This window comes from Ramularia collo-cygni, assembly GCF_900074925.1.
Source record: "Ramularia collo-cygni strain URUG2 genome assembly, contig: RCC_scaffold09, whole genome shotgun sequence".
NCBI lineage: Eukaryota > Fungi > Ascomycota > Dothideomycetes > Mycosphaerellales > Mycosphaerellaceae > Ramularia > Ramularia collo-cygni.
The window spans coordinates 1,332,022-1,346,509 of record NW_019716263.1 but is presented as its reverse complement, the minus strand read 5'-3'; the positions used below and the strand labels follow the sequence as shown (position 1 = coordinate 1,346,509).

The following is a 14,488-nucleotide window of genomic DNA, read 5'->3' as shown; positions in this document are numbered from 1 at the left end:
TGCGGGGTAGCAATTTTCAGTTATTACCGTTATGACCTTCGCTTTCCTCTCTTTAGCATTCCTTATCTTCCTAATCYACTCCTTAGCATAAAGGCACTTGCTATTAAAGTCTGGATAATGTCTGAGCGAAGTAATATTAAGGTGGGTCTCTAAGCGGCAGGCAGTATTCTTGTTAGCACTCCCACTAACAAATTTCAAGGCACATCTCAGTCTCTAACAGCTAACTCGCGTTACAGTCCTAGTGCGAGGACATAGTGAATACATTTCGGAGCCTGCCCTAGTTATTATTAGACATGTCCTTTCGATACTCGGCATTCCTGGCATAGAGACTTTGTACCTTGCGTGTGAAGACTAGGGCAGAACCATCTATTTCGTCTTCGATGTATTCCACGCCTCTTACGACTTCGATACCGCTCATGTTATACATAATATGCCTGTTATCGTAGTTTTATTAGGGAGGACTAAGGGAAGGCGGTTCGCTTAGCCTTCGCTGAAAGAACAAGTTAACAAGGACATTGCTTAGATCCATTATATCAATAGATGGGAAAAACGACCCCCTTTCTACGCCACTTATGCGCGGGGGGCGGTCCTAATCTATAACAATCCGCGTATTACGAAGACATTACCGGCTGTCGAGGACGAAGCCGACATTAGATCAGAGTATTAAGTGATTATGCCCACGCTCAGCTTAAGTACAGGCGTTCGAGCTCATCTAGAACAGATTGAAAAATGTACGACATGTTTTGTTACTAGCTCGCCCGTGGAGGAGATTTGTGAGAGCTTTCACACCTAACGCTACGCTTCGGGCAGCTCGGGGAGTTCGGGTAGCTCGAGCAGCCGCTATACTAACACCTTGGACGTATGGCTTAGTTGCAGATCGAAGGCTGTCACCGGCAACGCCTGTCTTAATACCGCCGCCTTCCGGAGTTTCGTTGATAAATGCTATCCAATCGTCTCCTACTATGTTAAGTGGCGTAGCTCGACAGTCCCATGTCCTTTACGCCACCTAAGTTGGTAATAGGTAAATTAATTCTCTTCTCGAGCGCATCCTCTAGCCTAATACAAGGCTGTTACTAGTATCTCGCTACTGTGCTGTGCTGCGGCACAGACCCCAGTGACCAGTCTCACAACTATAGACTGCCATCTAATCATTCCGCTGTTGCCTGCCCAGGTTAACCGGTTAGGCAGCTATGGTATTTCCAATAGCAAGATGAAAACGCGGGTGGCCGTGTGGATCTACAACCGATCGGAACCGGCATGTTTGAATGTCCAGTCACGAGGACGGCGGGGAGCGATTATATAAGGGAAGCGCCGTGAGGCTACTAGACGCTCGCGCCGCATTAGAGGAGAGGCAGGGCTATGACCGTCCGTCCAGTATGAGGCCAGCGATCACAACCTCGGCCCAATATCCCGAAAGCTCCCCAAGGTACCGCTAGACGACCAGCTACATGAAAACGCATTACAAGGCACCGGTAGGTCAAGGATTTGTTTGGAGGCGAAGCCCTTCTATGCTATCGCGCGCCTTCTCTTAACTATCACTATGCCGGCCTTTAGTTGAACACGGTAGTAGCTAAGCAGTTAAGATGCACACGTCCAAAGTGGACAGCATCGTCGACATGCGTCGATCGAAACGGAGCCCAGGCGCCGGTGACTTTGCGGGTGTCCGTAGAGGAGTTCTATATCCTGTACTGCTGGCGGTCGAACGGCCTGATCTTGAAGAGGCACAAGCAGCATGCGATCGTTAAGCCCCACCCCTCCTCGTATTAGTGTCGGTGGCGGTGTTGGTGTTTCGCCCGTCCAGAATTCGACTGCCATGCTGCTGCCTAGCGCCACTCGACGTGGTGGGAGGGCAACACCCAATCGATGCTGGTAATAGTTGTGTTGGTATCCGCGATCTTTAGCCCAGGCYCAACCATCGTCCAATCGTTTTGCTGTTATTATGTATGTAGGAAACAAGCGCAAATTGCCCTGCTTCATCGTCGATTCGCCAGTCTAGTAGCCAGCCTCTCCTACGCACATCGTCGGAACTGCAATCTCCGGACGGGCTCGGCGAGAGGGGTTGCGAGATTGTGTGCCAGAAGTCTCGGCGTGGTGTGTATTTTCGACTGTTTGAGCGAAGGGTATGTTTTGGGAGAGGGTGCGCGCACGCCGAGGGCAGGTGGAATCATGGGTGAAATGATGGCAAGGCGCGCACATTCGCGACAGTTGAGAATGATAGGTGCCGTAGCGGGCTCACGGCGCGGCAGATGGTAGCGGCGAGCGGTTGAAGCAGATATCGTGTGGTATTTCGAAGGTATGGAKTGCGTGTCGGTGGGTGTCGATGTAATGCGCTAAGCCTGATACGGGCTTGCCTCGTCCGTAGACTACGGAGTACAAGGCGCATCCGGACGACAACAACTCCTTGTGATACTTATGATCAGCCTCTATACTCTCTTACATGGAGCCACTTCGCTGGAAAGAACATCTGGATCTTGGGCAACATCTGTGCCCGAAAATGGATCTGGAACGGGAGAATCCGTGACACTATTGCTGAAAAGTGTTTCAGCCTGAATTGGCGTTTTGGCCCTGAGCTCGGCCGTCGCTGTTTCAACCTGGCCATTATGGGCAAGGAATAGGCAGGGGAGAGGAGGGACGTCAGAGCATTTGAAACCAAAATGTTGTGACGATGATCAAGATATCAAGGGCAAATACCGTTCACTTTGCGGTCGATTTGTAGGGCTAGCTAGAAAGGCGCTTGCGATCCAACTCTACTTTTGAGTAATAGGCGGCTCCAAGTACTGCAATGAAAATGCCCGCACCATTCAGGAGCGCTATCCTGACGTTGAAGAGCACGATCCCCAGGACGATAGTCAAGCACTGCTTGACGTTTCCGGTGACGGAAATGGTGAGAGCTCCCGCGACCTTGTTGGTCTGGAAGGACACCAGGTTTAGGCCAAATGCCATGGCGGCATTGGACACAATGAAGACCACGAGGCCCGTCGTGAACACTCCCTCAGAGTATGACGCTTGGAAACGGCTCATCTCACCGCTTCCTCCCGCGTACACCAAGCATTGAATCGCCGCCAGAGGTGACATCCGGAAGAGGACCTCCATGGCGGACAGTTTGAGGGAGCCGGTCATCAAGCGGTTCGTTGCGACTGTCTTGATTGAGGCGAGGATTACGCCAAAGAGTGTGAGCGTGAACCCCAGCATGGTGAAGTGGTAGTCGCCAAACGTTGCCAGACCAACTCCGAGGATCAGCGGAATCATCGAAATCCATGTTTCGTTGGAGTAGGTGCGGCCATAGGCAACTTTGTAGATGAGAATGGTCATCAGCGGGCAGGTGGAGCGCATGACCTGATGAAATGGAACAGACACGAGAGCCCTACAAACGGGGTTAGTCATTGCAACCGAAGTTCGAACAGACTCGACTTACAAAGAGACATTACTAATCGCAATGTTGAGGGTGAACAATGTGGAAAACGCAACCAGAACCAGATTCTCGCGAACGGTAAGCTTCGATAGCTTGAGGTGGCCAGTCACAAGCAGTGCCGTGCATCCTATTGAAGTCGCAAATGTGTGGGCAAATGTCAATAACCATGGATATGATGCCTGGCATTGATGTCAGCTTGTGAGACATGACGCTAGACCAACATCTCGCACTTACACTTCGTAGGAGTGCCTTGTTGGAGAGGGTGACGGCGAGGTTGAGAAGGAAATATAGGCCGAGATAAAAGAGTTTCCGGCTGGTCGAGACACTGTACTCGACCGGTGGAGGTGATGATGGTTCGACGGGTGACTGTGCCTCGAGGTCCTGTGCTTCCCGTTCATCCTTGTCAAGCAGCTCGTGATTCTCCTCGGTGTGCTCCACGTCGGATCGAGAGTCGCCAGAACTCATGGAGTTTATCGACACTCGAGTGTCTTGCTTTTCGTCCATTGTGATACTCGATCCGTCGGATGCCAGTCACAGCAGCAAACAGGAAATTATTAAAGTCCGGACGCGTGATTGATTACTGGTGTGGCGGGTGTATGGGGAAACGAGAAGGCGGAAGTCAGCAAGAATGTGAAGAAGGTGCACGGCCTGACGCCAAGAGATGATGTGTTGCCGCAAGCCGTGACCAAGAGGAAGAGGCGGAACAGGACGGCGAGCGTTTGTGGCCAATTTTATGGAGACGTTCGACCTTGTAGGACTGGCGTCCGCGGAGGGGCTTTCATTTCTGGGCGAACAAGGTAGCGCGCTATGATGGCTATCTAATCTTATTTGGACGGAGGAGAGGCAAAATGAATCCGATGGCGCGAGCGACGTACCAAGAGAACGACCCAACGCCCAGAAAGGTGCAGTGCCTCGAGTGCCGCAGCTCCCGTCCTCGACACGTAAGCCACAACTGTCCACGACGTCCATTGGCGACCAGTTCTCGGCGCCGCGAGAGTGGACAATAATAATAACTGAGTTGTCACAGACACATGGGCTTGGCCCAGCCTGCCGTCAGTCTCGCGACGTCATGGCCATGGATGAGGAGCATTGCTGCAACATACGGTGCAATCTTCGTGCTGCCCCCTCAGACGCCGGCGAACGGCCAGATTTTACCCATTTCCTTTGTCCACTGCCGTATTGCGGGAAGGCGTCGTGCGGCCGGTCCCGCATACGTCTGTCCGGAGGGTGGCCCGATAGAGAGGGCTCAGATGCTGTGGTGTTGTGATACGAAGTTTGCCCGAGTAGCACTGGAGAAGCGCGTTCTTTGTTGGTACATAACATTTGCATCCCGATGCCCGATCCCCGGCGACAACGAGGTGGAATCACGCCAGGGATAAGGTAGCTGGGGTCACACCATCAGGCCGTCACACGTCGCMTACCGCATAAATTGTCTGTCGCCTTGGGACGCCTCACGAGTCGCGCGCCCCTGATCGAACCTACGCGGGCTCGGCTCTCTAATTTAGGTTACCAACGGTCGCCCCACGTGCCGCCGTGAGACCCTCTTGCGCGGCGCGAACTGAGTTTAAGACTAAGTAACTCTCAATGTAGATCCCGCTAGCAGCTGTTCATTCCCGTCGCTCATCTTTCGTGACCGGGCTCACATCGTTTCTGTTGGGAACAAAGCATGGCATCAAGCACGGCGACGACAAYGACGACCCGCAGGCCCATCAAGAAGATCTGTTGCATCGGCGCCGGCTACGTTGTAGGTTATGCAATGTCCATACCGAAACAACCTCCCTCACTCACAACTCTCAGGGTGGACCTACCAGTGCAGTCATTGCCAAAGAGAACACCGACATCACAGTCACCGTCGTCGATCTGAGCGAGTCTCGAATCGCAGCCTGGAAGTCCAAAGCGCTTCCCATCTACGAGCCTGGTCTATACGAAGTTGTCGAGATCGCAAGAGATGGCACCGACGGCCGTCTTCCCAACTTCCACTTCTCCACCGACGTTGCCAAAACCATCGACGAAGCAGACTTGATCTTCATCGCGGTCAATACCCCCACCAAAACGGAAGGTTTGGGAGCGGGCGGCGCATCCGATCTTGCATATGTTGAATCAGCTACGAGGACCATTGCGGAGGTTGCAACCAGCGACAAGATTATCGTGGAGAAGAGTACAGTGCCATGCGGTACTGCTGAGAACATTCGCGAGATCCTCGATGCGCATGCCTCCCCCGATGTTCACTTTGACATTCTCTCCAATCCAGAGTTCCTTGCGGAAGGCACGGCGATCAACGACTTGCTCCGCCCTGACCGCATTCTGATCGGGTCCACCAAGGATGRAAGCGCAAGGCAAGCTGCAGAAGCTCTGACTCAGGTCTACTCGGCATGGGTACCCCGTGAACGCATCATAACCATCAACTTGTGGTCCTCGGAGCTGGCTAAGCTGGCCGCGAACTGCATGCTCGCTCAGCGTATCTCCAGCATCAATTCGCTCAGTGCGATTTGTGAAGCGACGGGCGCGAATATTGAAGAGCTCTCCTTCGCATGCGGCTTGGACTCACGTATCGGTAGCCGTATGCTGAAGGCATCAGCAGGATTCGGTGGCTCTTGCTTTAAGAAGGACGTGCTGAGTCTTGCGTATATTGCAGAGACTCTGCATCTTCCCGAGGTGTCTGCATACTGGAAATCGGTCGTGGATATCAACGAGTATCAGAAAGAGCGGTTTGCGAAGCGGATTACAAAACGACTGTATAACACACTGAGGAACAAGAAGATTGCGGTGCTTGGATTTGCTTACAAGAAGAACACGGGAGACACGAGAGAAAGTGCAGCGATAACGATTGTTGGACAACTTATTGCCGAGGGAGCAAAGATTGCCATTTACGACCCCCAGGTCTCCGAAGACCAAATTCACCGCGATCTTGCAAGCACACATCCAGCGGAAGTGGTCCGACAACGAGTGGAAGTCGTTTCGGACGCGCTCTCTGCGTGTGCAGACGCAAGTGCGGTTGTGATMCTGACTGAATGGGATGAGTTCAAGACCGACAGAGTCCACGAAGCCGGCTCGGCCAATGGAAAGATTCAACAGCTCATCGTTCAGTCCAAGACCGCACGCCGACCCCAATCATCCTCCAGCTCGGACGCAGGGAGCGACTCGCACGACAGCGGACTCGGAACGCCTTTGCCATCCGACATAGCAGGACAATTTGACGGAGCACATGTACAAGCCGAGAAGCGCCTAGATTGGGTACAAATTGCTACCTCGATGAAGCGACCTCGCCTGGTCTTCGATGGCCGCAATGTGGTGGACGCCGAAAAGCTCACGGGGATCGGTTTCACTGTCGAGTGCATTGGAAGAGCTGGTAGTCGCCAGCGTTTGTTGTAACGATGCGATTTTTTCTTGAGGCACTGCCGCGACTGGGCCGCGTGCGAATGCCTCGTTTCCTTTTTGGATTGTCAGTTTTGGGGTACGTTAGAAGACAAGCCTACCATGGCTGTCGCAGGTAGACCACATGATACAGTGGGCGTGGGACACAACGAACAGCCATGATTTTGTTCGCGACTGGTAGCCTTCTTGGAGCGTTGCACATTTATCATGGAGGAGGGACCGACGGAGCGCCCGCTTGCACAATCCTTCCCGTGTTCACAGGATACGTTGCATTTCCATCGTGTCAAAAACATATGTATTCGACGTGAACCACTGCGGAGCTTGTGTTCAACTCATTTGTTTCTATTCACGCCACGATCCTTTGGTTTTCTGACCTGCATTAGCGCGATGAAAGCCAAKCAGTGCCCAGAGACGCCCAGACGCCAATCAGCTCACGCATCCGGCCGTTCGTGCCGTGAAGGATGCCGACGATCCTTGACTTCACTCCGAGCTGAAAAATGATGGAGCTGAAAAAACATGGATTTGGATTTGGCGTCGGCGAGCGGCATCAAGTCGGGAATGAGAGAGCCCGGACGATGCAGACTGCAAGCGTACTCCGTTGTATTGGTACGTCATTCCTAGAGTCATCCATAGCTACCTATGAAGATATGTGTAGGGCTTTGACGAGAATCTGCTGTGGATGCATCTAATGAGCCTCCCTGCTGTCGTTCATCTCCGATTGCAAGCATGGATGTCCGAGCAAATCCCTGGTATGGCAGAAGTCTCCACACTGCGCTTGGTAGGTCGCAGTGGTACGTCTCACAAGCGAGACTAGGATGCTCTCGAATCCCCACTGTTAGCTGATTTCTACTGCAGCTGGGTGCCGCCGGCTTTCGTCACGTCTCGCTGCTCGTGACCGCGACTTAGACGGACGGCGTCTTCGTGGCGGGGAGGCTTGTACACGGCAAGATTGAAAGCAATGATTGATCATGATCATGACAACAACAACCATTGAGATCTGGACCGGGTTATGCGTCTGCGCCCAGGCCTCCTACTCGCTGCTGATGTCGACTCTTTCCACTCCGGTATGTCCGCCGGGCCAGAGAAATCCCCAAATGTGGTCCCCTGGGCATGGGGGGATCTGGAGACACGCGGCCACGGCCAGCGTCACATTTTTTGTAGTCTCTCTCCTTGATCACCTTCTTTTGTCTCCTGTTTGTTTGTGCAGCTTGTTTGGCCGTTCCATCGCCTCCCAGCACGACCGTATCTCCGTCACCACTTCAATGGTGCGAATCGTGTCTTATTGCTAGTTAGCGCAATCGTGCTACAGCCCCGGTCCTACCTAGCATTCCGCATCTCTGCGGGGAGGAAACATTTCGACATGAACTYTCTGAAGCGCTTTCTCGCCTTGTTTGCAACAGCGCTCCTCGTAATACTAGGACCATTCTTCTTCGGACTTCACTTTTCCACCATTCGAACCGCATCCTTGGACATTCTCGGCTCCGCCTCGACTTCGCAAACACTTCACCTTCTAGTACCCGCAACATGTGCAAACCTCAACTTCTGCCGGCTCTTGCTTTCAGCTGCGGTCACTGGCTACCCCGAGCCAACTCTCATAGGGTGGGGAGGAAGAGGCATCTACAATGGCACGGAGTCGCATTTGTTCAAGATCACCGAGACCTTGACATATCTTCGCTCTCTCCCACCTTCCGCGGACAATGATTTGGTGCTATTGGTGGACGGCTATGACATCTGGTTGCAGCTTCGCCCCGATGTGATGATCTCAAGGTACGCCAAAGTCCTCAAGACAAACGACGACCGAGTTCGACGAGATGGCATTTTGGGAAAACAGACCGTCGGCAGCCAAGTCCGTAACACAATCATCTTTGGTCCGGATAAGGTTCATTGGCCACAGGGAGTGCTCGACCCAGCAGTATGGGCTGCGCCAGAGTCGACCCTCCCAAGAGATGCATTCGGTCCTCGAACAGATACAGACCTCCACACAGTCAGACCTCGATATTTGAACAGCGGCACGATCATGGGACCAGTTAAGGATGTGCGAGATATGTTCGCCGCGACATTGGATATGTTGAGTGCAAGATATGATCCAGAATGGATCTATTCCTACAGCGATCAATACATTTTCGCAGAAGTTTGGGGAGAGCAGGAGGTGAATCGGAGGAAGCTGCAGTATGGTGCTCAATTTGCGACGAAGCCCATGTCAATCAACAAGGACATTGTCATTCCGGATATCCCGGCTGAGAAGAGGGTGGAATATCATATATGTCTCGATTACGAATCTGAGCTCTTCCAGGCCGCCACGGCTTGGGAACGATCGCTGGCTTGGATGCGATTCAATGACAGTACACCTCTCCCAAAGGAAGGGAAGGRAGTCTGGAGCGAGAGCGCGATGAAGTCTTGGACTTTGAGGCAAGACGTACAGCAGTCGGAACCTCCTTTTGCAGCAATGGAGAATCCAAGTGCTGGAAGCTGGGAGGAGGTCATGCTGGGAACGAATACAGTGTCACAAAATCCGTTCCCACTCTTTCATATCACGGGAAATAAAGCGGTGCGGGACTGGTGGTGGCCGAGAATGTGGTGGCATCCAGAGGGCGAGAATCTGTTAAGGGCGGCGAAAGGAAAAATTGTTGAGTCTTCGGCCACAGAGCAGAGCTTCATTGCAATAGACGGCAAAGAGTGGTTTCCTGGGAAGCCTGTACAGGCACAGCCGCGTGTTGACGAGGTTGGCAAAGGTGGTGCGTGGCAGGCCTCTGGGGAGTGGTTGCCGTGGGATGGGATGTGCAGCACGCATGAGCCGGTGCTTTTCTTAAAAGAGAAGCCTGCTGAAGAGGGTGCAGATTAGATGATAGCTTCGGAAAACTGGAAGAGACTTCCTTTCCGAGACAGCGCTCTAGCGGGCCATATGTTATCCAGCAGCTCACGTTTCAACAAGGTTGGGAGTTGGTGCCCGGAGTGAAAGTGTCACCCATGCGTAACTGGACTTYGGGGTCGTGGAGACACAATCGCTGTATAATTACATCGTCTCCCGGCCAGCAATACACAGTCGACAATGTCACGACGCATATCGTCACGCTATACCTGCAAGGGTACTGGCATTGTCATGTATCAAGTCGAGATCGTGCTACCCCAACCCTGACCCTAGTAGATTCTTGCGCAATCACCACGGTCCAACCACCACTGTCCAACCACCGCGGTCCAGCAGACATCGATCTTACGAGCTCACTGAAAAGTGATAATAATATGATTGGCCTGCTTAGTCCAGAGACTCAGCAAGTGTGATCAGACTGAACCGCAATTCTCCACCGCCAGCCTCTGCCTCGCGCTTCAAGAAGGCCCGTACGCCCTTGTCCAGAGCAGTCTGGCTGAGAACGTCCTCATCCGCCGCCAGAGCTCCCCTATCGAGTGGTCCCTTCCGACGTCCATCCATCTCCCAGAGATGCCCGTTCTTCTCGCTCTTCACAAAACACACATAATGCAAGTCCACATCGTCCCCAGCAGCAGGTGGTGCACTGTCACCCGTCGCCGCAGCTGCTTGATGAGCAGTCTCTAGAGCCTCGGTCTGTTCAATCAACTCGGAGCGTTCAGCAGGCTTCAGCGGTACCGCAGCCTTGACCAACTTGTCGAGATCGCTGCCAGACTGGATCTGAGAGCTGGCAGGTCCGTTGGAGACACCATGTAGTAGACCTATCAGCCCGCATGCATTTCCGATAGTCTGCTTGTACCAAATGACGTCCTCGCCGTCGCCACTACCCGTATAGTCTTCCTTGGAAGCATCCTCCTCCCGGCGAAACTTCTCGTATGTGTTTGAGATTGGGAAAACTAGCWGCAGCGCATATGCAGGGCGTGGGATGAAGGCCAGAAGATCGGGGTCGTCGATGCTGAAGACGTCGTGGAAGGCAAGTGAAGGCGAGAGGCCCAATTTGCTCATCATGCTCGTCATCACTTCCGGGTTGGCTTCGAGCGGGACAAAATTCTTCATCTTCTTTCCTGTTCCCATTGCCATGATTGTGGATGTTGTGTGTTGATGCGTGTTCAGTTCCGAGGTGCTGACGATGTGCAAGAGACGGAGCTGGCAAGCAAACAATCTAGGTACCCACCTTGCTYGCTTGTTCTTGTCCTCCCGGCCAAGTCTACTGTGTTACAGTGTTCGCCTGTGACTATGCAAAACAGCCGAGCATGTGCTCTGAAAATTGACTGTGAGGAGTGAGGAGGGAGAGTCGAGTGGATGAAAGGAAAGACGATGCTCTTCAATGATGATGTAAAGTAGAGGTAGAGGGGCATACCTTGAATTTGAAATCAAGCGGAAAATAATACCCCACATCGCGTCGCGTAAGGCACGCGAAGCGCGTAGAAGGCGCCAGTGCCCCCGGCAAATATCATCAGCGACCAGAACAAACACAACAAGTTTTGCAAACATCAACGCAGCAGCTGACGACACAATGGGTGAGTTGTTCGACATGGAAATGGACCATTGAACGTACCTCTGACTATCCACCTAGACTACGGCTACTCCAACACATCCTACAACGCCGGCGGTGCTGCAAATGGCGGCGGGTTCATGACGGGCTCCCAAGGCGGCGGTGAGGGATCGGCCCAGAAGCGAGGATATGGAAAAGACACACTGCGACCCGTCACTATCAAGCAGCTCCTCGACGCACACCATCCCCACCCCGACGCCGACCACTTCGTCGTTGACGATGCAGAGATGACACAAGTGACGTTTGTGGGTCAGGTCCGGAACATCAGCACGCAGACCACAAACGTCACATACAAAATTGACGATGGAACCGGCTCGATTGAAGTCAAGGTGTGGATTGACGCAGAAGCGCTTGAGGGTGAGAAGAAGAGCGGTATGCCCGTGGAGCAGGGCTATGCACGTGTGTGGGGTCGTCTGAAGGCTTTCAACAACAAGAGACATGTCGGTGCCATCAACGTGCGGCATGTGCAGGACTACAATGAGATCTCATACCATCTGCTCGAAGCGACGGTCGTACATCTACACTTCACACGAGGACCACCTGAACAACAGACAAACGGCGGTGCAGCAGCGGGTGGGATGAGCGGACAACAGCAACAGAACGGGTATTCGGCAGGCGGTGGCGGCGATTTGTCTGGCTGCAGCGCGTCGGCGAGAAAGTTCTTCGCATGTCTCAAATCGACACCGCAGACGAATGAGGGTCTTCATGCACAGGACCTGGCCGGCAGGTGTAATTTGGAATTGTCGGAGGTGCTCAAGGCGGCCGACGAGCTGCTGAATCTGGGCAAGGTGTACACGACCGTGGATGATTCCACGTGGGCGATTCTGGACATCTGAGGGAAGCGCTGAAAGGACGCATGTCGGGTGAGCTGGCGACATTTCAAGACGACTGTACATGATAATCGGACCACAAACGTGGTGTGGAGTTGCGGTGCAAGAAGCTGCGGGCACCCAAATGAGGAAATGAGAACAGGACGGCGTATGAGATGGAATGAACACGGCGCAACTCATTCAGACTTGTTAGATCACTGTCTACTAGGATTTTTCCTTCGCTTCCAACGACAGGAAAAGCACGCAAGCCGCAATGATCRCGCAGGCTACCACTGTGAAGACCTAGCTAGGAGGTCAGAACAATCTCGAAAGCATGCTTGAACGGCTCCACTCACCACTTGCGTTCCCCATCCACTCTGCACAAGTGCTTCACGTCTACTATACCGATTGACAGTCTTGATGTAATTCGAAAGTCCACTGGTCAGACAAGCTATCGCCTTAACGAAACAGACAGAGGTCAGCTGTGTCAGAGGTATCTCCATGCCCGCCGACTGCAAAGAGAGTCCTCACGCTCAAGGCAAGTGACTTACTAGCAACCAGAATACAATCCCCAGAGGAAGAGCAATTCGCTTCTCCAGATCCGAAGCTCTGTGTTTGAGATGGAATGAAATTAGGATCGCAACGGAGACTACAGCCATGTATGATGCGAGCCGAAGCCAACTCAGGAAAGCTGTAAGGGGAAATGATTAGATTTGGCTGGAAGGCGGCTTTTTGATTCGACGTACTTCTTTCTGCCGCACAGTGATCTCGTGCATCCGAATCGTTGTTGTCGAAGAGAAGCGGGCCCAGGAGAGGGGTGGAGCCGAATGCATTGCGAGTTAAAGAGTTCCGTCTAACGAGTATGTCAGACGATGTTCGCGACTACGCATAGGAAGGCGTACTGATGGACGAGAACAGGTTTGCTAGGGAACAGTCCAAAGGGGTTGTAAATGTCGAGCATCAGGTCTCGATCGGCCTCGACTGTTGAATTTGACAAGGACGAGGCCCGTCTTCTTTCGTCCATCTTCAAGGAGCTCGAAACTGTTTTTGATCAAGCGATGTTACGCAGGAAGATGTGGTTACACCAGTTGATAAACAGAACGAAACGTAGATGCTTTGATGTTTTCATGGAGAGTTGGATGCATGCGAGCTGATGTCAGCTGTCGAGGTCGATCTGCGTACTTTAGAACACCAGCATTACACTCTTTACCAAGTGAGTTGCAACATGTGGGGTTCCTAGGGCTTCATCGTTAGCCAAACATTGCCACACACCAAAGTTTGGCGTACAACCTATGTTCTTAACACAACACTACCCTATATCCGTGTTTTTTTCCCAGTAGTGATCGAAAAGGACGATATTGTCGAAATAGCCGAAAATCGAGTGTGTACTGCGCCGCCGCCGGCTCTATTACGTACCTCTCGCGGTAATACGCTACGCAGAGCGCGTCTATCTAAGAAGGCTTAAGAGGCTGCTGCTGCTACTGTTGCTGCCGCTACTCCGCGAACACCGAAGGCTAGACCGTCTAATACTAAGGGCAAGGGTAAGGCCGCTTAGAGCGTAAAGAAGTCGCAATCGTCGAAGAAGCGCGCCGCGGCGGTAGAAGTGGAGGGTTCTCGAAAGCGCCGTTCGCGTAATAGAGCCGGAACTGCTGCAGAAGTTAATGTTAGCACTAAGCTGGCTTAAGAGGTGGATGTCGCGGATAAGGCGCTGTTCGTTACTAAGGATAATAAGGATAAGGATAATAAGGATAAGGATAATAAAGATAAAGATAAAGAATAGCTACTACCGAGTACGTAGCGGTTACGCAAGCAACATACAGTTAATATTAATGTTAATAATAAGGATGAGGAGGCTAGAAAGAATAGGCCGGTTTTATATAGCACCACATAGACAGTTAATTGCGGCAAGGAGCGTGTCGAGTTAATAGCCTACTCTAAGAAGTCCTCTGCGGACGGCTCTTAATTCAGAAGGTTTAAGAAGTAGTATAAGTTGCGCTATAAGTACGATTAAGACCTGTAGGTGCCTCGTTACCGTAAGGATATTGTGTTTAGTCCTATCCTTCACGCGGCTTACGGCAAGCTCTCTAGGATATACTAGCCTTTATAGGATCCAGCCTATAATGAATTATACGAGAAGGCATTAATTTAACTACGTGTCTAGCGTAAGTGTAGATATAAGGACCTATAGCTACATCTTACCTGCGAGTTCTAGCCTATACTAGCGAGTGTTATATTAGGACTAATAGCCCTTAGTACGTAGAGTTTATAGCGACGAACGGTTACGAACACTTAGATAGCGAACGTTCGAGTTAAGCGTGCTACACTAGAGAAAACCGGTGATTTAAAGCACCGCATATACGACGTATAGACGTGCAATTAAGAGAGGTGTTGGAACTATAGTTAGACATGCTAGT

At 52.1% G+C, this 14,488-nt stretch overlaps 5 protein-coding genes; 3 read left to right on the top strand and 2 right to left on the bottom strand.

Moving 5' to 3' along the window:
• Positions 1-2,718: 2,718 nt before the first annotated feature.
• Positions 2,719-3,916, bottom strand: RCC_06622 (related to glucose-6-phosphate/phosphate translocator; the record flags this gene model as incomplete). XM_023771885.1 has 3 exons in its annotated part: positions 2,719-3,364; positions 3,416-3,591; positions 3,647-3,916. 3 exons carry the CDS (start codon positions 3,914-3,916, stop codon positions 2,719-2,721), a joined length of 1,092 nt encoding a protein of 363 aa, XP_023627653.1.
• A 1,162-nt stretch (positions 3,917-5,078) lies between these two features.
• On the top strand, positions 5,079-6,784 carry RCC_06621 (related to UDP-glucose 6-dehydrogenase; the record flags this gene model as incomplete). XM_023771884.1 has 2 exons in its annotated part: positions 5,079-5,156; positions 5,210-6,784. 2 exons carry the CDS (start codon positions 5,079-5,081, stop codon positions 6,782-6,784), a joined length of 1,653 nt encoding a protein of 550 aa, XP_023627652.1.
• A 1,363-nt stretch (positions 6,785-8,147) lies between these two features.
• On the top strand, positions 8,148-9,629 carry RCC_06620 (uncharacterized protein; the record flags this gene model as incomplete). Its single annotated transcript, XM_023771883.1, has 1 exon — positions 8,148-9,629. One exon carries the CDS (start codon positions 8,148-8,150, stop codon positions 9,627-9,629), a length of 1,482 nt encoding a protein of 493 aa, XP_023627651.1.
• Positions 9,630-10,040: 411 nt separating this feature from the next.
• Positions 10,041-10,790, bottom strand: RCC_06619 (probable ubiquitin carboxyl-terminal hydrolase isozyme L3; the record flags this gene model as incomplete). Its single annotated transcript, XM_023771882.1, has 1 exon — positions 10,041-10,790. The coding sequence occupies one exon, from the start codon at positions 10,788-10,790 to the stop codon at positions 10,041-10,043; it is 750 nt and encodes a 249-aa protein (XP_023627650.1).
• A 436-nt stretch (positions 10,791-11,226) lies between these two features.
• Positions 11,227-12,101, top strand: RCC_06618 (related to single-stranded DNA binding protein 30K chain; the record flags this gene model as incomplete). XM_023771881.1 has 2 exons in its annotated part: positions 11,227-11,230; positions 11,287-12,101. The coding sequence occupies 2 exons, from the start codon at positions 11,227-11,229 to the stop codon at positions 12,099-12,101; spliced, it is 819 nt and encodes a 272-aa protein (XP_023627649.1).
• Between the last annotated feature and the right edge of the window lie 2,387 nt (positions 12,102-14,488).